Source organism: Diadema setosum, chromosome 1 (genome assembly GCF_964275005.1).
Source record: "Diadema setosum chromosome 1, eeDiaSeto1, whole genome shotgun sequence".
In the NCBI taxonomy this organism is placed as follows: domain Eukaryota; kingdom Metazoa; phylum Echinodermata; class Echinoidea; order Diadematoida; family Diadematidae; genus Diadema; species Diadema setosum.
This window is the reverse complement of record NC_092685.1, coordinates 37,614,249-37,641,776: the sequence shown is the minus strand read 5'-3', so window position 1 is coordinate 37,641,776 and position 27,528 is coordinate 37,614,249. Positions and strand designations below refer to the sequence as shown.

Genomic DNA, 27,528 nt, shown 5'->3' with positions numbered 1-27,528 from the left:
ACATGATTGTAGAGCAAGATAAAATTCTGCCTTTGGAGGCTAGGTTTTACCTTTTGAATGGATTTAATACAGTGCACTCCCGTTATAACGAACATGGTTATAACGAAATTCCGGTTACAACGAAATAAAATTTAGGGCCGCAACATTATCAACTCTATGTATTTTTATTGTTTATTCATTTGGTTATAACGAAATTTCGTTACAACGAAAGAAAACTGCCGGTCCCGAGGACTTCGTTATAACGGGAGTCCATGTAGTTTTAAAGATATTTTGATCATTTAAGCATAGTGATAGTTTTTTACAATAATACCCCATATCATGTTGTTAAAAGTTGACATAAAATTAAGGGGCTTGTATAAAGTAAAAGGACAATACTGAATGAACAAGGTTTCATGTGTCTCAGTGGCACCTGTACATGTCTGGATAACATTCATCAAGGTTTCTACTCTCCAAAGTTGGATCATCGTCTGATAGCACACAGCCAGTTTGTGGGGACTTGGTACGAGAAGCGAGGTGTGCCGTCATCGTAGGGAATGTGCCATGAGGTTGATGTGGACTGAATGACTGTGTCATGGGCAAGGTTTACCTGCACAGAATTAGAAAACACAAAACATCTCTTAAGAGATGGAACATATTCTTTTTTTTTTTTACACTTGGAAGCCCTCCACCTCACACTCTCCCTGCTCAGGAGAAATGTGATGAAGATTGCAACTGGCACTTGGATGGCAAAAAATTGTTTGCAAGGAACAATGCCCCTGTTTTCTCCCTCCTCACCCCCCCCCCCCCCAATCTACAAAGAGAAACAAAGATAATTGTTTGAGTCCTGAAACAACCAACCTCTAAAACCACCACCAAATACAACACCTAGTGCCCCCTCCCCCCACTAAGAAGAATAACAATACATTTATAGCTTATTATAAATCATTTCAGTCAATGGTAAACATTTACCTATATATCTTACACATGTAGTCAATAGTCCCATGCAGAATGCTTGACAGTACAACGTAGTTAGAAAATTTCAGATAGGAAATATGCAGTCCCCCCCCCCCAAAAAAAAAAAAAAAAAAATGATAACGGTTGCACAGAGGGGTGAGTAACCTTTACTGTCGAACAATTTTTGCATCTAGCACCCTTCACGTTGATGCATCATTCAAAGGGAGCACATACATGTAGGTAGGCACTTAAGAGGCGAGAATGCTCTGCGGGAAGTAGTTTCACCAAAGGTCACAGATATTAATTATTCATGAGCTGGCGCAGTGACTGCCGAAGCCTATTGAATATGTATGAGGTGGGAGATTCCCTTTTCCCTGCGTTATAAACGTACACCACCGAGTGTACGTCATGTAAACACATTTCGCTTGCACAGTTGCAACAGTATGTGTATGTGTGTGTGTGTGTGTGTGTGTGTGTGTGTGTGTGTGTGTGTGTGTGTGTGTGTCTGTCTCTCACTCGAGGGCTTTCCATCGACGACTCACCCTTGTTGACATCCCACATACTCAGGTACAAACATGGTTTGATGATGAGTTTGACCATCATTGTGGTAGGTGCTTTTGAAGGGGGGGGGGGGGGGGTTAAGAAGATTTCTTCAGATAAATACTTTTAGTAGTTGTTAATTTTTTTTTTTTTTTGGGGGGGGGGTGAGTGGGTAGAATCAGAATCAGTGGGCTGGATCAGAAAACACAGTAAAGTACACTCAATGAAATCAGTCATTCTTGGAAGTTCTAATTGATACGAAGTTCATCTCGTTAAAAATGATTATCTCGTGTCTTTTGATGTGATTAGACCATTAAAAATGACAATATCTTAGTATCAAGTGCTCTTCTTATGCCTATGCGTTATACACATAAAACGAGGCGACAGTAGAATGTGGTGAGGCGACAGTAGAGTGCGGTTTGGTCATATTGGTGAATTTACCGATGAACTTGAATTTTTAGTATTAATTATTTTTAGTAGAGTGACAAACAAAGCCCCTGGAGCCGAAACTCGTGTCTTTTGATGTGATTAGACCATTAAAAATGACAATATCTTAGTATCAAGTGCTCTTCTAATGCCTATGCGTTATACACATAAAACGAGGCGACAGTAGAGTGTGGTGAGGCGACAGTAGAGTGCGGTTTGGTCATATTGGTGAATTTGCCGATGAACTTGAATTTTTAATATCAATTATTTTTAGTAGAGTGACAAACAAAGCCCCTGGAGCCGAAACTCATGTCTTTTGATGTGATTCGATGCTTGAAAATGACAATATCTTAGTATCAAGTGCTCTTCTACTGCCTATGCGTTATACACAGAAAACGAGGCGACAGTAGAGTGTGGTGAGGCGACAGTAGAGTGCGGTTTTGTCATATTGGTGAATTTACCGATGAACTTGAATTTTTAATATCAATCATTTTTAGTAGATTAACAAACAAGGCCCCTGGAGCCGAAACTCATGTCTTTTGATGTGATTAGACCGTTAAAAATGACAATATCTTAGTATTAATTGCTCTTCTAATGCCTATGCGTTATACACAGAAAACGAGGCGACAGTAGAGTGTGGTGAGGCGACAGTAGAGTGCGGTTTGGTCATATTGATGAATTTACTGATGAACTTGAATTTTTAATATCAATTATTTTTAGTAGATTAACAAACAAGGCCCCTGGAGCCGAAACTCATGTCTTTTGATGTGATTAGACCGTTAAAAATGACAACATCTTAGTATTAATTGCTCTTCTAATGCCTATGCGTTATACACATAAAACGAGGCGACAGTAGAGTGTGGTGAGGCGACAGTAGAGTGTGGTTTGGTCATATTTGTGAATTTACCGATGAACTTGAATTTTTAACATTAATTATTTTTTTAGTAGAGTGACAAACAAAGCCCCTGGAGCCGAAACTCATGTCTTTTGATGTGATTCCATGCTTGAAAATGACAATATCTTAGTATCAAGTGCTCTTCTACTGCCTATGCGTTATACACAGAAAACGAGGCGACAGTAGAGTGTGGTGAGGCGACAGTAGAGTGCGGTTTGGTCATATTGATGAATTTGCCGATGAACTTGAATTTTTGATATCAATTATTTTTAGTAGATTAACAAACAAGGCCCCTGGAGCCGAAACTCATGTCTTTTGATGTGATTCGACACTTGAAAATGACAATATCTTAGTATCAAGTACTCTTCTAATGCCTATGATGCGTTATACACATAAAACGAGGCGGCAGTTTATAGAGTGTGTATGGTGAGGCGACAGTAGAGTGCGGTTTGATCATATTGGTGAATTTACCGATGAACTTGAATTTTCAATATTAATCATTTTTAGTAGATTAACAAACAAGGCCCCTGGAGCCGAAACTTATGTCTTTTGATGTGATTAGACCGTTAAGAATGACAATATCTTAGTATGATAGCTTATGATGCCTATGCGTTATACACATAAAACGAGGCGACAGTAGAGTGTGGTGAGGCGACAGTAGAGTGCGGTTTGGTCATATTGGTGAATTTACCGATGAACTTGAATTTTTAATATCAATTATTTTTAGTAGATTAACAAACAAGGCCCCTGGAGCCGAAACTCATGTCTTTTGATGTGATTCGATGCTTGAAAATGACAATATCTTAGTATCAAGTGCTCTTCTACTGTATATGCGTTATACACAGAAAACGAGGCGACAGTAGAGTGTGGTGAGGCGACAGTAAGAGTGCGGTTTGGTCATATTGGTGAATTTGCCAATGAACTTGAATTTTTAATATCAATTATTTTTAGTAGAGTGACAAACAAAGCCCCTGGAGCCGAAACTCATGTCTTTTGATGTGATTCGATGCTTGAAAATGACAATATCTTAGTCTCAAGTACTCTTCTAATGCCTATGATGCGTTATACACATAAAACGATGCGGCAGTTTATAGAGTGTGTATGGTGAGGCGACAGTAGAGTGCGGTTTGGTCATATTGGTGAATTTACCGATGGACTTGAATTTTCAATATTAATCATTTTTAGTAGATTAACAAACAAGGCCCCTGGAGCCGAAACTTATGTCTTTTGATGTGATTAGACCGTTAAAAATGACAATATCTTAGTATGATACCTATGCGTTATACACATAAAACGAGGCGACAGTAGAGTGTGGTGAGGCGACAGTAGAGTGCGGTTTGGTCATATTGGTGAATTTACCGATGAACTTGAATTCTTAATATCAATCATTTTTAGTAGATTAACAAACAAGGCCCCTGGAGCCGAAACTCATGTCTTTTGATGTGATTAGACCGTTAAAAATGACAATATCTTAGTATTAATTGCTCTTCTAATGCCTATGCGTTATACACAGAAAACGAGGCGACAGTAGAGTGTGGTGAGGCGACAGTAGAGTGCGGTTTGGTCATATTGATGAATTTACTGATGAACTTGAATTTTTAATATCAATTATTTTTAGTAGATTAACAAACAAGGCCCCTGGAGCCGAAACTCATGTCTTTTGATGTGATTAGACCGTTAAAAATGACAACATCTTAGTATTAATTGCTCTTCTAATGCCTATGCGTTATACACATAAAACGAGGCGACAGTAGAGTGTGGTGAGGCGACAGTAGAGTGTGGTTTGGTCATATTTGTGAATTTACCGATGAACTTGAATTTTTAACATTAATTATTTTTTAGTAGAGTGACAAACAAAGCCCCTGGAGCCGAAACTCATGTCTTTTGATGTGATTCCATGCTTGAAAATGACAATATCTTAGTATCAAGTGCTCTTCTACTGTATATGCGTTATACACAGAAAACGAGGCGACAGTAGAGTGTGGCGAGGCGACAGTAAGAGTGCGGTTTGGTCATATTGGTGAATTTGCCAATGAACTTGAATTTTTAATATCAATTATTTTTAGTAGAGTGACAAACAAAGCCCCTGGAGCCGAAACTCATGTCTTTTGATGTGATTCGATGCTTGAAAATGACAATATCTTATAGTATCAAGTGCTCTTCTAATGCCTATGCGTTATACACATAAAACGAGGCGACAGTAGAGTGCGGTTTGGTCATTATTGGTGAATTTATGGATGAACTTGGATTTCTGTCATTGACAATTTTTCGTAGAGTGACAAACAAAGCCCCTGGAGCCGAAACTCTTGTGTTTTGATGTGATTCGACCGTTGAAAATGTCAATTATTACCTTTGTATTCATTGATATACCAATGCCTATGCGTTATATAAAAAGGCGACAGTAGACTTAGGTTCAGTCTGGTGACTAATAAGATTGGATTTACAACAAAATATTCTGCTAATAAAGTGATGAACTAAACACTTGTCTTCTAAACTCTGGTGTTTGGATGTGATTTTAGCATAAAGAAATGACTATCATCTTAGTATGAAATGTTCTTACAATGTCAATGTTTTGTACATAATATACATACACACACACGCACACACTCACACACACACACACATATATACATATATATATATATATATAATTATAACAAGTGAGTGCGTGCGCCGAAGAGGTTGCCCCTCGTTTCGAGCTCTGTTAAATTGTACGATTTAGGGGAGTCACTTTGACGTATGGCTTATCATTTATGTAGTGACGTATTTGGTGAATGAACATGGAAGCAACTGCTGGATCGCTTTTACGAGTTTTGGACGCTGTCTTGAAGATAATATTGTTTGATATTTGTATGTGAAAGTTGCAAGACTGGATGTTTCCAATTTTGTTCCACACATGTTTGTTGTACATGTACTCCCTGTGTTTTTTTTTTTCCCTCTTGTACTACAAAACTAGTATAACTGATTTATGAAAAGATCATTTTTGTTTGTCTAGAAGCCTTTCAGGCTTTACCTCTCCCTTTTATCCTTTTTATCAGACTGCATTTTAAGGTACATTTCTTATACTTCTTATGACGTATATGGTATATGGACATCTTGGTTTCTACAAGCATAATCATATATGAGGATATTATTATGAAAGTGCAATTTTGAATCTATTGTATAATCATACATGTTTATAAATTTTGTTAAAAGTGTTTTTGTAATATGTTGAAAGTAATGAAGTCTGATTGTAATATAGTGTATTTGATAGTTGTTTATGTAATATAGATTTTGATATGATAAATATAGTAATATAGCAATATAGCAATATTTGATGAAATATATCATGTTTTTGGTGTTCAATAATTTCACTGATTTTTTTTTCAACATTTTGGTAATTTCAGCTGGATGGTTGGTAAAAAGTTTTGTAACTGCTGTGCAATAACGTCTCCCCTTTTTTTTACACCCCTGCATATGTATTTTTTTTTTGTTGTTGTTGCTTAGATTAAGGGTTTTTATAAATATTCATAATCCAGTGTTGTAAAGAAAAGTGATAGTATCGAGTAGTTTGGGGTTTTTTTCTCTGTTGTTGTACTGTATATGTATGTTATTTCTTGTTGATTTAGATTGATAAATGTGTGATTTTATGTATAATTTCTCAATATGTTTATTGTACACACCTTATAATTTGTTAAGTACTGTGATTTTTGTCTATATATATGTACTCTGTAAACTGAATGTACTTCAGCCTCTGGGCTGCCAATTTCAGGAACAATAAACCTCATCAATATATAAAAGCTGAATCATATCACAAATATGATTCAGATTTTTTTTTTTTTCAAAACTAATACATTGAGAAAAAATTGAAGATGCACTGCTTTCGAAGTGGATTCTGTTCTATGCACACTCATCGATGGTTTGCAGTCAAACCTTCACACTACTTGTGTTACTGATTTCTTTCTGTGCAAAAAATGGCTGAAGGGAAAATCCAGTCGAAATATAAGTTAGTCCCAGCATAAAGAGTGCAAAATTATGTGTATAACAGTAAAATTTTGATCAAACCGGAAGAAAAAGAATGAAGTTGTGACATTTTGAAGTTTCGCTAATTTATCAGGAAAGAGTTCTTGAACAGTCAATTATTATGAATATACAAATGGCAAAATGAGCATGTCTTCCCCTCACAACTTGCTGTAAATATGGACAAATTTCCCGTTTAAAACGCATTCATGCCCAAGGCTCAAATCCTGATATACCTATCTGATAACTATTCCGAAGTTATTCAACACGGAATAACATCATGTTTCAGATTTCACTGACAGAACCACTGAATTTTCATATTTTTCTTTGTACACAATCAATAGAAAAGTGGGAGGTTGTAACATGGTTATGTAACTAATTTACATATTAATATCCACTGTACAAGAACTGTTTTGCAGAAATTAGCAAAACCTCAACATTTCATAACTTCTTAATTTTTCATCAGTTTTCAGTCAAATTTCTACTGTTGAACTTGTAAATCTTTACTTTTTTTTTTAATTAAACTACTTACTTTTGGAATGGATCCTGAAATCCCTACAGGAACTCTCATACAATAGAATGCAAACACAAGAGCAAGGTTTCAACTGTTTCTTATACCAGGCCTCAGACTTCTGTATTTGTGAAAAAGTAGCTAAAATGTTACCTGTACACAAGTTTTTGCTTGTCACAGAGAAGTGTTACACAACTTAACTTCACAATAATAACATGAAACATATTTCCTCTGAACTGTCTACTAGCTGGAGACAAATATCAAGTTGCAAGACCTTGTTGATTTTGCACCATAATGTACTCTGACAATAGCAGTGTACTGTCTGTTACTCATAAGAATCTGACCTGCACAACTTTGCGGAATGTAAGCATGTTATAAACAAACTGGTGATGCATTTGTGCCACTCTTAATACTTTGTGGCCCACATTGATGCATTGGAAAAAACAATAACTGAAATCATGTTACTGTGTACATCACTTTGGCTTAATTATCTTTAAAAAGGTGGCACTCTTACCATGGTAGTATACTGTTTGCTACTCATAAGAATCTGACCTATACTGCACAACTTTGCAGAATATAAGCATGTTATAAACAAAACTAATGGTGATGCACTTGTGCCACTCTTAATGCTTTGTGGCCTATGTTGACACACCATTCCTGCTCTCAAACTTTTGCACTGGAAAAAAAAAATCAATAACTGAAATCATGTTCTGGGTACATGTCTTTGGCTTGTCATAAAGAGGTCTTACACAACCTAACTTCAAAATAATCACATGAAACATATTTCCTCTGAATTGTCTACTACCTGGAGACAAAATAAATGTCAAGTTGCAAGACCTTGTTCAATTTGCACCATAATAAACTCTTACCATGGCAGCATACTGTCTGTTACTCATAAGAATCTGGCCTATACTGCACAACTTTGCAGAATGTAAGCATGTTATAAACAAACTGGTGATGCACTTGTGCCACTCTTAATGCTTTGTGGCCAAAGTTTACAAACCATTCTTGCTCTTATCCTTTTGCATTGGAAAAAACAATAACTGAAATCATGTTACTGTTTATATGCTTTTGGCTTGTCATAAAGAAGTCTTACACATCTTATCTTCGAAATAATCACATGAAACTTATTTCCTCGGAATTGTCTACTAGCTCAGAAGACAAATATCAAGTTGCAAGACCTTGTTGATTTTGCACCATAATATACTCTTACCAGGGTAGCATACTATCTGCTATACTCATAAGAACCTGACCTATACTGCACAACTTTGCAGAATGTAAGCATGTTATAAACAAACTGGTGATGCACTTGTGCCACTCTTAATGCTTTATGGCCCATGGTGACGCATCATTCCTACTCTCATACTTTTGCATTTGAAAAAAAAAAAAATCTGACATTAAATCTACATAACAGCAAAGCTAGCACTCCTCTATGACTTTGAGCTGCTACAGTTTTAGGATAAATTAATTGGTGCTATAGTTGAAGAGTGCATAGTTGTAATTCTTTCAAGTGGGATTTCTGAAAAATGTGATAGCATGCAAGCACATGTGGCAGTAAAAACAAGGGGAATCAGACTTTTAAACATAATTCAAGCACATTGACACAGACATTTTGTGGTGCCAGTTTTTGGGGTCATATGGCTCAAAGGTAATACGAGTACACCACAGTATTTTGAGTTTTTACATTTTACATTTTACATGCCATATGGAAATTTTGACAGAGTACGCAAAAGACACCGATCAGGACAATGACAGCTATGATGGAAAAATGATTACTATGTATCGTTTGTGCTACATGGGCAAGAGAAATACCCAGTTCTTAAAAAAAAAAAAAAAAAAAAAATTAGTAGTGCCCAGAAAGCCATTTCTTACACTCATAAACAATATGGCCACCAAATAATACTTCTTTTTAATCTTCATGAATAGTTACCAACAATTATTTTAAAGAATTGAAAATTGCAAGGCAAAAGTGATTCTATCCCATGATGAGAAGGCCTGTACATTCAGTGTAGACAAACTGTTCATGGAGTGTTGATGGAAGTTTAAAGAATATAAGGTATACAAAGTCAATGAATGAATAAGTGAATAAAACATATGAAATTATTTGTTTGTAAGTAAGGGTAATTGAGAGGGTAAACTACTGATGTAATTTAAGATTTTATAAGGTTTTAATTATGTTCATTAACTGGACGAATGAATCTACAACTTCTAAAAGATTTCACGAAACCAAGTAACAGCATGATTCATACTTATCTTATCTCATTTGTGTACTGGATCTCCATGCTTTTTTACTTATTTTGTTTTCATTATTTTGTCTAATATTATATTTGACTTAAATACTGTTCCAGGTGCTCCTTAGTAACAATAAAGGGTTACAAGAAAATATCTGATTACATGTTTCTCACAAGCATGTTGCAGCCAAATATGCAAATTAGCAACTTCCAAAAGGAATGTCCTAAATGGTATATGTGTACATTTTTAGAACAGGCGTATGTGCTTGCAAAGCATTTAGTGATAGTTTGATGAAAATCATCTATGCTTTTATAACAAATGCATTTGCATTTACTGTTTTGTATAATGGGGACTTGGGCGAGGGGGTAAGCTTGGGCACATAATAAACATTTATATGTAAAATTTTCACTTAGACATTAGGGCCATGTCTCCTTTATCAATTCCATTGCATTTAAGGGAAGTATGAGTATGAACAACTGTATAAAGGCATGTACAAATGCATTTATGTATCAGGATAAAGTCTCTATCAATCACATTAAACATTCACTGAAAATAAAAGGATCTTGATATACAGCCAGGAAGACATTTACTGGCATGTGCCTATAGGTACACAGGTATTTTTCCATGATATACTACATATTTCCTATAATTGCTGTAGGCAGGTAGGGTTGGAGAAGATGTATTTCTAAAATTGCAATTTATGCTGAATCAGCCGCCATTTTGTATACACAATTTTCAGGGTCAAGATCACAAATTTTGCTTAGGAACCAGATTTTTATGATTTTGTATACTAATTTTGGGCAGAAGAGACTGTTTCCCCAAGTTATCTTTACAAGATTGAAATGTCACTATGACCTTCGTTAACGCAAGCCTTTTTCAAGAAATCCCACTTGGTAAAATAATGCATTATATACTTGCAGAACTGATGTCTCCACCCAGCATGATTATGTGACATAATAATTATGTGACCATGCATCACAAAACCAACAAAGCGTTGTCAGACATGGATTATTAGTTAACCCTTTGTGTGCAACGTTTATTTCCAGTCCATTGGTTTGTGTGTGAAATTTGTGCACATTTTACTCATTGGCTTATAAAGAGTTAAGGGTAGATTCTTAAAGAGGGGACTCTAAGCTTTAAAATGATGTATAACTCAATTGAAATGGACTCCCCTTACCTATCTAAATACTAGAAAGAAAGCACATACTCTGGATAAGTGTGAATTGAGAAAATAGGCTCTTAAGTAGAGGGTCTATTCAAGCACTTAATCTTTACCAATATACGTGCTAGCTGTGTAATGAAACGGACAAAACATAGGATGTAAACCACTGGACCAACAACAATGAAGGGATTATCAGATTAAGCTGAAATTGAACATGCTTTTTTAACATATTCTGTGCATGTTTAATGCCAACTTTCTAATCAGTAGACTTATCCTTTCAAAAGTTATTAGACTTTAAGTGAAGAGTGTGTAAATAATTTCAAGAAATGAAAAGGGGACATACCTGATCGTTCTACTCTTCCTCCAAAAAGGGTTGAAGAAAAACTGCTGAAAACACAATTTCACATTCATGTTATGATCCCAAACTAAAGAATTATGTAGAAGGATAGCTCTTTCAGAAAATATGAAACACTGAAAATTGACTCAGTTGACCCATTTCCCCTTTCAAGAGTCCTCACGTAAAATCAAGGGTGTGACTTTTTTGTTTTTGTTTTGTGATGCACGGTCACATTAATATGGAAGATGGTCCTCTATATTCACCTACTCATACTGTGCCTTACACACAGGGCATATAAAGTCACCCTTTGGAGGTCTGCAGATGTCAACACATACGAGGTGACACCACCTCCCACACACCTCACAACAAACCCAGCCTGCTGGCAGAGGGGGCTTGCTGCACTCCACAGCATCACAGAATCGTCTTTGCTTGGGTGGTTTCACTGCTGCTGCCAGTAATGCCCTCAGTACATATCCCCTCATTTTTCTTGCATGTACCTGACCAAGGCTGGCTGGATTCACACCTCTGGTGATCGTTAACGCGTTCTAAAGACAAATGATAATAATAATGATAATAATTAATGAATATAAATATGTATGTATGTTTGTTTGTGTGTATAAATTAATGCTATTTTTTCGGTATAGGGGGAATTTTATTAAAAAAAAAAACATTTTAACGAAACAGTTGATCCCATATAGTTGATAAATGAAAACTAGCACCTAACTAAACTTTATTTTGTAACTAAAGAATATTATTTCCTTTGTTTAATAGGATTAATGTTGCATCACAATTTTTTTTGTACATTAACAATTGCCCTTAGTGCATTAAAATGCGCTAAGTTGAATTATATATCAAATCCATGTTGCAAAATATAGGGTGCATTGGAAGAACTCTCCTTTAGTGCGATATTCTCTGCTGCCTTCTTCGTTTCATTTCGCGCACTAAATAAACAAGCTTGAAAACGTTATTAAAAGGGGAATTGAATATTTCGTCGTAAGGACGAATTCCCCTTAGGATACCTCGTTTTCACACGAAAATTCCCCCTTGAGCCCAAATTACACATACATATATATATAGAGAGAGAGATATATACACACAAGATACACGTATATACGTACATTCATTAACATATTATGTGAATAAAGAAATACGTAATCAAACACTATTACATCTAATTAGGAAATACAAACATATCCCTACAAAAGAGAACATGAGTTAGCACAATTTATATTATGCTATACATCTCCTATGAAAACATCCACACACAAATGTCATGCTCTAAAGGTCTTGTCTCTTGAGTATGTTGTTGAATGCAAAACCATATTGCTCATTCCAAGTGTCAGTTTCTACAATTCCCATACTTCCACATAGAATCTCAACTCATTACGTCAGGAGGTTGGCTCAACAAATGTGATAATATCAAAAAGCAAACTTGGAACATCAACATGCTGATACATGTAAAATTCAGATTCAAGTGTATGAAATCTATATGTGATTGTCTTATTATAGTCAACTTGATAAGATAACAACATGAAATTATCAAGCTCTTCTACCTAATTTTAAACGGGCCCTGAAATCCAAATGCATGTTGATTTGTGTTGATTTATGTACCCTCAACATTACTTTTGCGGTGAAACAAGCATCTAGAAACATTCCATATATTTCTAACGATTTTTTCTTCTATTTTTCTTCAGATTACTTGGGAACGCCCACCTTCCCCTCGACTCAGCATAGCTTGCATGTTCCCTCTTTTGTTAGTCACATTAATATGACAGAAACATGCAAGTTATGCTGAGTCTAGAGGAAGGTGCATTCCGATGTCTTTTGTTAAACATTTCAGTACTTTAGCAATGATTGACAGATGAGGTCATCTCAAGAATATTAATATTGATTAGTTTGGAAGGATTTTTGGTGGGCGTTCCCAAGTAATCTGAAGAAAAATAGAAGAAAAAATTGTTAAAAATATATGAAATGTTTCTAGATGTTCGTTTCACCGCAAAAGTGATGTTGAGGGTATCATAAATCAACACAAATCAACATGCATTTGGATTTCAGGGCCTTTTTAAAGGACCATTAACAAAGCTGTTGTAAGTAAAAGATGAAGTGGATCTGTAACTCACCAATATGACCAAACCGCACTCTACTGTCGCCTCACCACACTCTACTGTCGCCTCGTTTTATGTGTATAACGCATAGGCTTTAGAAGAGCAATTAATACTAAGATATTGTCATTTTTAACGGTCTAATCACATCTAAAGACATGAGTTTCGGCTCCAGGGGCCTTGTTTGTTAATCTACTAAAAATAATTGATATAAAAAATTCAAGTTCATCGGTAAATTCACCAATATGACCAAACCACACTCTACTGTCGCCTCACCACACTCTACTGTCGCCTCACCACACTCTACTGTCGCCTCGTTTTATGTGTATAACGCATAGGCATTAGAAGAGCACTTGATACTAAGATATTGTCATTTTTAATGGTCTAATCACATCAAAAGACACGAGTTTCGGCTCCAGGGGCTTTGTTTGTCACTCTACTAAAAATAATTGATATAAAAAATTCAAGTTCATCGGTAAATTCACCAATATGACCAAACCGCACTCTACTGTCGCCTCACCACACTCTACTGTCGCCTCGTTTTATCTGTATTACGCATAGGCATTAGAAGAGCACTAAAATACTAAGATATTGTCATTTTCAAGTGTCGAATCACATCAAAAGACACCAATATGACCAAACCGCACTCTACTGTCGCCTCACCACACTCTACTGTCGCCTCCTTTTATGTGTATAACGCATAGGCTTTAGAAGAGCAATTAATACTAAGATATTGTCATTTTTAACGGTCTAATCACATCTAAAGACATGAGTTTCGGCTCCAGGGGCCTTGTTTGTTAATCTACTAAAAATAATTGATATAAAAAATTCAAGTTCATCGGTAAATTCACCAATATGACCAAACCACACTCTACTGTCGCCTCACCACACTCTACTGTCGCCTCGTTTTATGTGTATAACGCATAGGCATTAGAAGAGCACTTGATACTAAGATATTGTCATTTTTAATGGTCTAATCACATCAAAAGACACGAGTTTCGGCTCCAGGGGCTTTGTTTGTCACTCTACTAAAAATAATTGATATAAAAAATTCAAGTTCATCGGTAAATTCACCAATATGACCAAACCGCACTCTACTGTCGCCTCACCACACTCTACTGTCGCCTCGTTTTATCTGTATTACGCATAGGCATTAGAAGAGCACTAAAATACTAAGATATTGTCATTTTCAAGTGTCGAATCACATCAAAAGACACCAATATGACCAAACCGCACTCTACTGTCGCCTCACCACACTCTACTGTCGCCTCGTTTTATGTGTATAACGCATAGGCTTTAGAAGAGCAATTAATACTAAGATATTGTCATTTTTAACGGTCTAATCACATCTAAAGACATGAGTTTCGGCTCCAGGGGCCTTGTTTGTTAATCTACTAAAAATAATTGATATAAAAAATTCAAGTTCATCGGTAAATTCACCAATATGACCAAACCACACTCTACTGTCGCCTCACCACACTCTACTGTCGCCTCGTTTTATGTGTATAACGCATAGGCATTAGAAGAGCAATTAATACTAAGATGTTGTCATTTTTAACGGTCTAATCACATCAAAAGACATGAGTTTCGGCTCCAGGGGCCTTGTTTGTTAATCTACTAAAAATAATTGATATTAAAAATTCAAGTTCATCAGTAAATTCATCAATATGACCAAACCGCACTCTACTGTCGCCTCACCACACTCTACTGTCGCCTCGTTTTATGTGTATAACGCATAGGTATTAGAAGAGCACTTGATACTAAGATATTGTCATTTTTAATGGTCTAATCACATCAAAAGACACGAGTTTCGGCTCCAGGGGCTTTGTTTGTCACTCTACTAAAAATAATTGATATAAAAAATTCAAGTTCATCGGTAAATTCACCAATATGACCAAACCGCACTCTACTGTCGCCTCACCACACTCTACTGTCGCCTCGTTTTATGTGTATAACGCATAGGCATTAGAAGAGCACTTGATACTAAGATATTGTCATTTTCAAGCGTCGAATCACATCAAAAGACATGAGTTTCGGCTCCAGGGGCTTTGTTTGTCACTCTACTAAAAAATAATTAATGTCAAAAATTCAAGTTCATCGGTAAATTCACCAATATGACCAAACCGCACTCTACTGTCGCCTCACCACACTCTACTGTCGCCTCGTTTTATGTGTAAGTAACGCATAGGCTTTAGAAGAGCAATTAATACTAAGATATTGTCATTTTTAACGGTCTAATCACATCTAAAGACATGAGTTTCGGCTCCAGGGGCCTTGTTTGTTAATCTACTAAAAATAATTGATATAAAAAAATTCAAGTTCATCGGTAAATTCACCAATATGACCAAACCGCACTCTACTGTCGCCTCACCACACTCTACTGTCGCCTCGTTTTATGTGTATAACGCATAGGTATTAGAAGAGCACTTGATACTAAGATATTGTCATTTTTAATGGTCTAATCACATCAAAAGACACGAGTTTCGGCTCCAGGGGCTTTGTTTGTCACTCTACTAAAAAAATTGATATAAAAAATTCAAGTTCATCGGTAAATTCACCAATATGACCAAACCGCACTCTACTGTCGCCTCGTTGTATGTGTATAACGCATAGGGATTAGAAGAGCACTTGATACTAAGATATTGTCATTTTCAAGCGTCGAATCACATCAAAAGACATGAGTTTCGGCTCCAGGGGCTTTGTTTGTCACTCTACTAAAAAATAATTAATGTCAAAAATTCAAGTTCATCGGTAAATTCACCAATATGACCAAACCGCACTCTACTGTCGCCTCACCACACTCTACTGTCGCCTCGTTTTATGTGTAAGTAACGCATAGGCTTTAGAAGAGCAATTAATACTAAGATATTGTCATTTTTAACGGTCTAATCACATCTAAAGACATGAGTTTCGGCTCCAGGGGCCTTGTTTGTTAATCTACTAAAAATAATTGATATAAAAAAATTCAAGTTCATCGGTAAATTCACCAATATGACCAAACCGCACTCTACTGTCGCCTCACCACACTCTACTGTCGCCTCGTTTTATGTGTATAACGCATAGGCATTAGAAGAGCACTTGATACTAAGATATTGTCATTTTCAAGCGTCGAATCACATCAAAAGACATGAGTTTCGGCTCCAGGGGCTTTGTTTGTCACTCTACTAAAAAATAATTAATGTCAAAAATTCAAGTTCATCGGTAAATTCACCAATATGACCAAACCGCACTCTACTGTTGCCTCACCACACTCTACTGTCGCCTCGTTTTATGTGTATAACGCATAGGCATTAGAAGAGCACTTGATACTAAGATATTGTCATTTTTAATGGTCTAATCACATCAAAAGACACGAGTTTCGGCTCCAGGGGCTTTGTTTGTCACTCTACTAAAAATAATTGATATTAAAAATTCAAGTTCATCAGTAAATTCATCAATATGACCAAACCGCACTCTACTGTCGCCTCACCACACTCTACTGTCGCCTCGTTTTATGTGTATAACGCATAGGCATTAGAAGAGCACTTGATACTAAGATATTGTCATTTTTAATGGTCTAATCACATCAAAAGACACGAGTTTCGGCTCCAGGGGCTTTGTTTGTCACTCTACTAAAAATAATTGATATAAAAAATTCAAGTTCATCGGTAAATTCACCAATATGACCAAACCGCACTCTACTGTCGCCTCACCACACTCTACTGTCGCCTCGTTTTATGTGTATAACGCATAGGCATTAGAAGAGCACTTGATACTAAGATATTGTCATTTTCAAGCGTCGAATCACATCAAAAGACATGAGTTTCGGCTCCAGGGGCTTTGTTTGTCACTCTACTAAAAAATAATTAATGTCAAAAATTCAAGTTCATCGGTAAATTCACCAATATGACCAAACCGCACTCTACTGTCGCCTCACCACACTCTACTGTCGCCTCGTTTTATGTGTAAGTAACGCATAGGCTTTAGAAGAGCAATTAATACTAAGATATTGTCATTTTTAACGGTCTAATCACATCTAAAGACATGAGTTTCGGCTCCAGGGGCCTTGTTTGTTAATCTACTAAAAATAATTGATATAAAAAAATTCAAGTTCATCGGTAAATTCACCAATATGACCAAACCGCACTCTACTGTCGCCTCACCACACTCTACTGTCGCCTCGTTTTATGTGTATAACGCATAGGTATTAGAAGAGCACTTGATACTAAGATATTGTCATTTTTAATGGTCTAATCACATCAAAAGACACGAGTTTCGGCTCCAGGGGCTTTGTTTGTCACTCTACTAAAAAAATTGATATAAAAAATTCAAGTTCATCGGTAAATTCACCAATATGACCAAACCGCACTCTACTGTCGCCTCGTTGTATGTGTATAACGCATAGGCATTAGAAGAGCACTTGATACTAAGATATTGTCATTTTCAAGCGTCGAATCACATCAAAAGACATGAGTTTCGGCTCCAGGGGCTTTGTTTGTCACTCTACTAAAAAATAATTAATGTCAAAAATTCAAGTTCATCGGTAAATTCACCAATATGACCAAACCGCACTCTACTGTCGCCTCACCACACTCTACTGTCGCCTCGTTTTATGTGTAAGTAACGCATAGGCTTTAGAAGAGCAATTAATACTAAGATATTGTCATTTTTAACGGTCTAATCACATCTAAAGACATGAGTTTCGGCTCCAGGGGCCTTGTTTGTTAATCTACTAAAAATAATTGATATAAAAAAATTCAAGTTCATCGGTAAATTCACCAATATGACCAAACCGCACTCTACTGTCGCCTCACCACACTCTACTGTCGCCTCGTTTTATGTGTATAACGCATAGGTATTAGAAGAGCACTTGATACTAAGATATTGTCATTTTTAATGGTCTAATCACATCAAAAGACACGAGTTTCGGCTCCAGGGGCTTTGTTTGTCACTCTACTAAAAAAATTGATATAAAAAATTCAAGTTCATCGGTAAATTCACCAATATGACCAAACCGCACTCTACTGTCGCCTCGTTGTATGTGTATAACGCATAGGCATTAGAAGAGCACTTGATACTAAGATATTGTCATTTTCAAGCGTCGAATCACATCAAAAGACATGAGTTTCGGCTCCAGGGGCTTTGTTTGTCACTCTACTAAAAAATAATTAATGTCAAAAATTCAAGTTCATCGGTAAATTCACCAATATGACCAAACCGCACTCTACTGTTGCCTCACCACACTCTACTGTCGCCTCGTTTTATGTGTATAACGCATAGGCATTAGAAGAGCACTTGATACTAAGATATTGTCATTTTTAATGGTCTAATCACATCAAAAGACACGAGTTTCGGCTCCAGGGGCTTTGTTTGTCACTCTACTAAAAATAATTGATATAAAAAATTCAAGTTCATCGGTAAATTCACCAATATGACCAAACCGCACTCTACTGTCGCCTCACCACACTCTACTGTCGCCTCGTTTTATGTGTATAACGCATAGGTATTAGAAGAGCACTTGATACTAAGATATTGTCATTTTTAATGGTCTAATCACATCAAAAGACACGAGTTTCGGCTCCAGGGGCTTTGTTTGTCACTCTACTAAAAATAATTGATATAAAAAATTCAAGTTCATCGGTAAATTCACCAATATGACCAAACCGCACTCTACTGTCGCCTCACCACACTCTACTGTCGCCTCGTTTTATGTGTATAACGCATAGGCATTAGAAGAGCACTTGATACTAAGATATTGTCATTTTCAAGCGTCGAATCACATCAAAAGACATGAGTTTCGGCTCCAGGGGCTTTGTTTGTCACTCTACTAAAAAATAATTAATGTCAAAAATTCAAGTTCATCGGTAAATTCACCAATATGACCAAACCGCACTCTACTGTCGCCTCACCACACTCTACTGTCGCCTCGTTTTATGTGTAAGTAACGCATAGGCTTTAGAAGAGCAATTAATACTAAGATATTGTCATTTTTAACGGTCTAATCACATCTAAAGACATGAGTTTCGGCTCCAGGGGCCTTGTTTGTTAATCTACTAAAAATAATTGATATAAAAAAATTCAAGTTCATCGGTAAATTCACCAATATGACCAAACCGCACTCTACTGTCGCCTCACCACACTCTACTGTCGCCTCGTTTTATGTGTATAACGCATAGGTATTAGAAGAGCACTTGATACTAAGATATTGTCATTTTTAATGGTCTAATCACATCAAAAGACACGAGTTTCGGCTCCAGGGGCTTTGTTTGTCACTCTACTAAAAAAATTGATATAAAAAATTCAAGTTCATCGGTAAATTCACCAATATGACCAAACCGCACTCTACTGTCGCCTCGTTGTATGTGTATAACGCATAGGCATTAGAAGAGCACTTGATACTAAGATATTGTCATTTTCAAGCGTCGAATCACATCAAAAGACATGAGTTTCGGCTCCAGGGGCTTTGTTTGTCACTCTACTAAAAAATAATTAATGTCAAAAATTCAAGTTCATCGGTAAATTCACCAATATGACCAAACCGCACTCTACTGTTGCCTCACCACACTCTACTGTCGCCTCGTTTTATGTGTATAACGCATAGGCATTAGAAGAGCACTTGATACTAAGATATTGTCATTTTTAACGGTCTAATCACATCAAAAGACACGAGTTTCGGTTCCAGGGGCTTTGTTTGTCACTCTACTAAAAAATAATTAATGTTAAATATTCAAGTTCATCGGTAAACTCACCAATATGACCAAACCGCACTCTACTGTCGCCTCACCACACTCTACTGTCGCCTCGTTTTATGTGTATAACGCATAGGCATTAGGAGAGCAATTAATACGATGATAGTCATTTTTAACGGTCGATTGAGATGAACTTCGTATCAATTAGAACTTCCAAGAATGACTGATTTCATTGAGTGTACTTTACTGTGTTTTCTGATCTAGCCCATTCTACCCACCCACCCTCCCCCCCCCCAAAAAAAAACAACTACTAAAAGTATTTATCTGAAGAAATCTTCTCACCCCCCCCCCCCTTCAAACGCACCTACCACAATGATGATCAAACTCATCATCAAACCATGTTTGTACAGAGTCTGTGGGATGTCAACAAGGGTGAGTCGTCGATGGAAAGCCCTCGAGTGAGTGACAGACAGACAGACAGACAGACACACACACACACACACACACACACACACACACACACACACACACACACACACACACACACACACACACACATACTGTTGCAACTTTGCAAGCGAAATGTGTTTACACGACGTACACTCGGTGGTGTACGTTTATAACGCAGGGAAAAGGGAATCTTCCACCTCATACATATTCAATAAGGCTTCGGCAGTCACTGCGCCAGCTCATGAATAATTAATAATCTGTGACCTTTGGTGAAACTACTTCCCGCAAAGCATTCTCGCCTCATAAGTGCCTACCATACATGTAGCTCACCTCAAAGATGGCCTTTCCTCCTTTAAAGTCCACTGGCTTCAGCTGCTGGGACCGCTGCCACTTGATGAAAGCCAGATTGGCTCCAGAGCTGAGGAGTGCCTTGTGGTCCCGTAGGAGGTCCCTAGTAACATAGCGTGCACCCCTCCCGCTGTGCAGTGTAGCATAGAGCATGAAGGGATCATCTTCTGACCTGCATGAACACCAATCAAAAATTCAATTAGGCATCTATAAATTAAAAGTATTCAAGTCTCCTAGAGCTCTGAAATGGGTCTGCTTCCAAAATGAGATTAATAAAACAAATTGCACAATGAGTGACTGACAGCATACTTGATTCATTGTATGTGAAGCTGTTTGAATGAGAAGGAGCAGATTCAGCTAACTATATAGCTATCGTAGAGTTGTTTTTTCGGGAATATTTGTCTACATTCGCCAGCATCTTTTAAAAGCTATTATTTTCCAACATCCATTACTCCCACTAATCACTTTTTTTTTTCACAAAAATCTGCTTCAACAATTTTTCTATAAGTTTAGGTCACTCTAAAAACTTACGTCCTTTAGCAACCTAACAACTTTATATGTGCAGTATGCTATACTGTACAAAATTTAATGCATTCATGATATTATTTGTGTCTATGATTAAGAAAAAACACTGGTATAACACACACATACAAACACAGACACTGTACATCGTATGCGACAAAAGTGGAATTGAACTGATCATCAGCAGGCTTGTTTATTTTTACACAGGAGAAGAGATGAGACCTATTATTGAGAGGAAAAAGCAAAACTCATGGGCCCGAATTCACGGAGGTGGTACAAATGAAACCATGGTTTAAACCATGGACAAAAACCATGGAGCGCCAAGTGTCGCATGGAATATTTCGTTAAGAAATCAGTCATTTTATTGATGAAATGATTATTTTGTAACAGTATGACATTTTGTAACTAAATGAACATTTCGTCCACGAAATGATAATTTCGTTAATGAAACGGTCATTTTGTCGACGAAATGACCAATTTCGTAATGAAATATTCCATGCGACAGTTGGTGCGCCATGGTTTTTGTACATGGTTTAAACCATGGTTTCATTTGTACCATCTTCATGAATTCGGGCCATGGTGAGCTGTAAGTGATATCATGAGCCAAGGAGTATTCCTCATTTGTTTCTGCAATTTCATGGTTCTTAGGGGATGATGTCAGCAGTTTATCCTCTTGCAATAACAACCACATTTTTAAAGGAAAGGTACTCTCTTGCCTCAATCAAGTATCAACATACATATTTTGTGTGAAGAAACAGTCTGCTGCATCTTGTATAGCCTCCATATCCTGTTTTCTGTACTGTGCGGGCTGCCTCAACATGTGCTGTCTACCTAAGACCAAGCACTTCTTGCCAAGACCGTGAGAAAAGTACTCCACAAACTGCCTGAGCTGTGGAGGAGATCAAAATGGAATGATATCAAGTGAAGGAAATGAAATAGAGACCACAATATGGTCAACTCCGTTCAATTTAGTTTCAGTTTATCAACACCATACAACAACGACAATAAAAAAAAAAAAGAAGACCAAACAATAGGTCATTTTAGTTCACAAGTGCCAGAATGAGCATGTAAAAAAGAACAGTTATAAAGTCAATAGATGTATACATGAAAAGGTAAACAATTAAACTTCGAATGGATACAATTATTTCATGTTGAATGGTGGGAAGGAAGAGATGTAGCCAATATTTTACATTTTTCTGTTAACCCTTAACATGCTTTGTTCATCAACTGGCATGCACTGTGGAGCAGTTTCTTTGCAGATTGGCAAAGAAGTCTGGAAGCTAACTGTCAAAGAATTACCTAATTTTCCTAATTCCCATTGTGTCAGCGTAACCTCCATGTTGAACCGACGCACATTGCTATGCCAAAATCTACAACTAGCTCAAGTTTGGATGGATTATTGACGCTTGCTTTACTTTGCATATCTTTATGTTTGCAGGTCAGAATTGGTCCTTATAAAAATCTTGGTCATGTTTATAAAACACAAAGCTGCACTGCCATAATATGGCTATAACCCCCCACCCCCCTTTTCCTGGGGAAAAAAAAAAATTACCACTCACTCCCCTCCTACTATAGATGATCAAGGGCCTTGCGTATCGTACCACTGTGCCTGGAGTCCACCACAATATGGTCATAACCCCCAACCCCCACCATCCACTCCTGTCGTACCACAGATGATACAGGGTTTCAACCTCATCTTACCACTGTGCCCTTAGTCCACCACAATATGGTCATGACCTCCCCCACCCCATGCCCCATCCCCTCCCCAATCTATTCCTGTCCTACTACAGATGACCAAGGGGTTTTGACCTCCATCTTACCACTATGCCCGGGGTGATCCTCTTCTTTATGTTTGCAACATTCAGCCCATCAATGACAATGTCGTACGGAGGACCACCATCGACAAACTTCATGAAAGCATCCAGCTCTTTGGGTGTGGTCTTCTTGAAGATGTCTTTCCCTCGTATCACCTACAGAGAGTGAGAATGCAACAATTACTAACTCCTGTTAACCTGCACAATGAATACAATGGCTGTTACAATTTTGATACAAAATATCTTGGGATGGCAAAAAGTACTTTCCGGCATGCATTGTTTGTCTGTAATGTCAAAGTGTTGAAACTCACCGACTGTCTTGACAACAGTAATAAAATTGCACAAACTTGAATGAGCTTCATTCACACAACCAGCATAGAAAATACTTGTATAAAGTTCTGCAAATCAACACATTCTCAGATGATTCTCTATGATAAAGCTGACTATGTGACAAATATAATGCCTTATTTTCCAGCTGCCTTCCCTTCTGTTTTAGTCCCAAAGCCTTGACATATCATATTATATTTCCATTTAGACCATGAAGGAAAAATGGCAACAATGAGAAAAAATTGGTGCAAGAATTGGAAGTGAATATAAAGATTAAATTGCACTTTTCAGGTAGATTACCGGATAGTGGAAATCATGTAATAACATTTCACCTTGGAAAATATTTCATCTCTAAGATTGTTGAACTCTTCACTACTAAGACTGAGAGACTCTAGATGCTCTTGACAGGACTGACAAATTCCCTTTGGGCTGACTTTGGTGAAAGATACCTTCCAGCTTTCATTCCGTTTCCTGCAAAACAAACAAAATCAAATGAAATTATTGCCAATTATAGTATGGGATATTCAGTTATGTCTACAAACTGGTAAGCTCCCTAGAACCTTTAGTTTTATCTTCCTCTATCTGTCTAATGTTATGGAAAAAAAAAAACACATACACACATTAGAGTCCCTTGCACTGGATATGGGCGAATAAGCATCTTCCAAAGATGTTGTATTCTTCTTATAAGAATGAATTAGTTTAACAAAATTGAATTTGTTGTAAATGTGATATGACGTTGCATCAGTCATTGAGTCATATCTGCAAAAAAAAAAAAAAAAATGGTCTTAGGTAGCCATATATCTTTTATTTGAGTGTGCAATCATCTGCAAGTTTCATTTGCTATCCAAAGACAAGAAATTGAGGAACAACCTTCCTTGATGATAAGAAATTAGATTTTTAAAATGATTTCTGAAGTCGGTGCTACCTTTCAAACCAAGTCTTCAATTCCTGGGCTATGCTCTCTTGAGGGTAATGTCTCTTTTCTCTCATGTGATCCAACAGGCCTGCAACTATCTGTTCGCTTCGTTGAACAAATTGGCTGTCAGCAGAGTCACAGTGAAATGCTGATAGGATTCCATGAATGCTTTCTTCTGATGGAATTAACCCCCTTTGAAAATGTTCTCCAATGAGATCTTCAGCAAGCTGCAACTCGCCATGTCTACATGCTGCTAGCAAAAAGGGCTCCAAGAGTCTCGCTGTGACAGCATCATTTGCGTCGGCTTTTTCCACAAATCGTGCACTCTCTCGCCATCTGTCCGTTAAGCACAATCCTGATATCACATTTGATAGTGTCCCCTTGTCCATTGCGTGCTGAACGCCAGACAACCAATCGACACACCACAGGATTCCATCGTGATCCTGACAGGACACAGTCATGAACAGGCACTTGCTCACTAACTGGTAATTCAGCGGAATCTGCATCTCACCGAGATAGGCAAGAAGAGACTTTGCGGTCAGAGTCAACTTCTCCGCGGCAATCTCATCCATAGCATGGAGTTCAAACTGGATCGGTGAATTAACAACTTGCATCTTCCATTTGAGCCGTCTCTCCTCCTTCCATGCACTCTTTTTGGTCTCCCACTCATCAACTGTCAACCAAGCATCCTCTTCAAATGTAACATGTCTTCTCCTCCTTGTCTTCCTCCTGTCTCCATCTGCATCACTCCTCTCACCAACTTCAGATTTTGTTGTCACACTTCTTGGCACGTGCCTACCTAGCACTTTCCCACTCAGCATTCGTCCACTTAAAGACTTTGTGTTGACGAAGTTGTCGTCGAAATTACACTTGTAGTGACATGCTGCTGTGAATGGATGACCGTGCCGAGAATGCAGTGTCCGACACAAGAGTGGAGATGCAAGGTGCCTTTGTTTTGTGGCAAGCTGTATGAAGCATTTCATTATGCTCCCACTCCCAAATGCAATGCATCTCTTACAGAAAAATGGGGGCAGCATCTAGTAGATCTTGTCAGAAACACCAAGCTGGTATGGTACAGAACTGTGGAAAGAAAATAATCCTAAATTGTCATTTGACAAATTATTGTTGAAATTAGAGGTTGTAAATCATGATTTAAAGTTTAGGTCTACTAGACCTCTAAGGCAGTTCATAGTTTTCTTTCAATTTAATGAACTCTAACAACTTAAAGGGATTGTATAGTTTTGGTTGAGACCTGATTTCAGGTTTCTACATTTTTTGGTGGGATAACGAGAAACCTCTTATGAAATATGGAAGAGCATGTAATTCCATGAGGAATTCAACATTTATTTGATGAAAATTGGTTTTGAAATGGCCGAGATATCCAAAACAGAGCGATTCTAATAAGTGTGGGACCCACCATTTTTTTTCGATCGCTTTGTTTTACTTTGTTTTTGGATGTTTCAGTCATGCCAAATCCGATTTTCATCAAATAAACTTTGAATTCCTCTTAAAATGGTATGCTCTGTACTACTTCATAAGTGTTTTCTTGTTATCTCACAAAAAGTTAAAAGCCCAATTATTCTCATCTCCACTAATACTGTACCATCCCTTTAATCTAAATCGGCATTTAGCTGTCCATTCATTGAAACTAGTATTGGTAGTCCATCAGGGTGTCTACAATATAGATCGACTTTAAACTTTGTCTTTTTATTATGATTCAACAGAAAAATAAAGGAATGATAAATTATAAATATGTACACTTAGACATTACACTGACACAGACGTATAGGCTAGATGCATGGCAAGACATAACTATACACAGCCCAGTCGCCGCTGTACATACGTATTCGCGTAGCGTATTAACAGCGTCTGGTCGGGCTAGGCATGACATGGGTCTACAAACATGACAAATAAAATCAAGAGACTAAAAACCAACACAACAACACCACATTGACATTAAATAAACATTTAAAATTTATGTTGTTTGAGTAAATAATTGGCAATTTTGGGTTTGAGGGGGCTAAATTATTTTAGGCTTCTAACTTCAGCACAGCAATATGGGCCAATATGGGATTTACCTCTGCTAAAACTGTAAAAAAAAAAAAAAAAAAAAAAAAAAAGGCTATCCTGGGTTTTAGGGGTCTAAATTAGTTATGATTGCCCAGTTAGGGCATCAAATTCGCATGCACTGCTCGATTTTGGGTAAAATCTCGCACCGACAATATAGCTAGACTATATATAGCTAGACTATATAGGGCCGTAAAGTGCAGAATTGCCAAATTGAATTTGAAGTGGCTTTTGATACAGAGCTACCAAGTCTCACGCATTCTGAGTGAGACTCAAGCATTTAGGGTCTGTCTCACGATCTCACGCATGGCACCCATTTTTCTCACGCATCGCGCAAAGTCTGCAACTTTGGCCTGTAATAAGGAGCATAGCTCAAAAGATTAAAGTGATAGTTGCAATTGAAGGTATATTTTCCTTTTGTCTTTCAAAACAGGTAAAAAATAGTCACTTATGCACCTGATCACACCATTAAGAGCTAAAAATTGAAAAAGCTCCCTCCCGTGGGAGGCCACAGGGGGAAAACCCCTCCCACACCCTCGCTCGCGCGCACATTCGCTCGCCGAGATGCCGAATCATGAAAATCTCACTCATAAAAATTTTTTGAACTTGGCATCCCTGTTGATCTTGGTTCACAGAACAGGTATGAGAGCTGCGTGGGTTTATGGTCATGATGGTTAGGCCAATAAGTTTGGGTTTGAGTGCAGTGCCTACCTTGTCCTTTATTTAGTTAGAGTTTGCTAGGGTTAGGCCCAGGGTCAGGGTTAAACTAGGTTTGGGGCTGTGCTGAAGTTAGAAGCCTAAAATAATATAGATTTAGATCTAGCCCCCTAAAAATATGCCTGAGTAAATTACCGTGACACAACTTCACAACCGCAACTAACCCCGTCGCGGGCCTTTACGGTACGTATTTGTCCGTATGGGGTCGCTGCTGCGGTTAAACCGCAACCAACCTGAGTTCTCTGGTCTGAGCAACAATCTTTGCGGCTTTGCCTTTTGGAAAGGACCGAGGGAGGTTGTAACCGGACGAACAATAACTGTCCATCCACCGGATCCACACAGCTCAGACGCTGTAACCAGTAGGCCTAGAAAGCTCTGTTCATTCCAAGCGAAGTCACTGTTAATTATTTGTAATTTATACTACTGCTGGCACTGCATGTGTCTGTGATGATGATCCACACATGAGGTTTCCAATATCTGTATTACGTAATCTCAGGACAGTTTTGGGGCGGTCTGGTGATGAGTAACTGGCTTTTTTGGGCTTGTGGGCTTGGTAACTTTG

The 27,528-nt window shown here is 37.5% G+C and overlaps 1 protein-coding gene across 2 annotated transcripts; it reads right to left on the bottom strand.

Annotated features, from left to right (window-relative positions):
* Window positions 1–27,335, bottom strand: LOC140235872 (mitochondrial ribonuclease P catalytic subunit-like). 2 transcript variants are annotated; one of them, XM_072315868.1, is made up of 7 exons: window positions 27,102–27,335; window positions 24,192–25,262; window positions 23,599–23,737; window positions 22,946–23,095; window positions 21,863–22,014; window positions 20,586–20,775; window positions 1–586 (listed from the first exon to the last, which is right to left on the bottom strand). In XM_072315868.1, the coding sequence occupies exons 2-7, from the start codon at window positions 25,217–25,219 to the stop codon at window positions 461–463; spliced, it is 1,785 nt and encodes a 594-aa protein (XP_072171969.1). In that variant the 5' UTR covers window positions 25,220–25,262; window positions 27,102–27,335; the 3' UTR covers window positions 1–460. The 2 variants fall into 2 exon arrangements, with proteins under 2 accessions (XP_072171969.1, XP_072171975.1); XM_072315874.1 differs by having other exon boundaries at window positions 27,200–27,224.
* Window positions 27,336–27,528: the final 193 nt, after the last annotated feature.

Excerpts from the sequence above, each read along its gene's own strand:
- LOC140235872 (XM_072315868.1), bottom strand. The coding sequence starts at position 25,219 with ATGCTGCCCCCATTTTTCTGTAAGAGATGCATTGCATTTGGGAGTGGG. Across the intron at positions 20,776-21,862 it reads TGTTTCTTCACACAAAATAT|GTCAGAAGATGATCCCTTCA; the intron begins GTATGTTGATAC and ends GTGTTCATGCAG. Across the intron at positions 587-20,585 it reads GAGGAAAGGCCATCTTTGAG|GTAAACCTTGCCCATGACAC; the intron begins GTGAGCTACATG and ends AATTCTGTGCAG.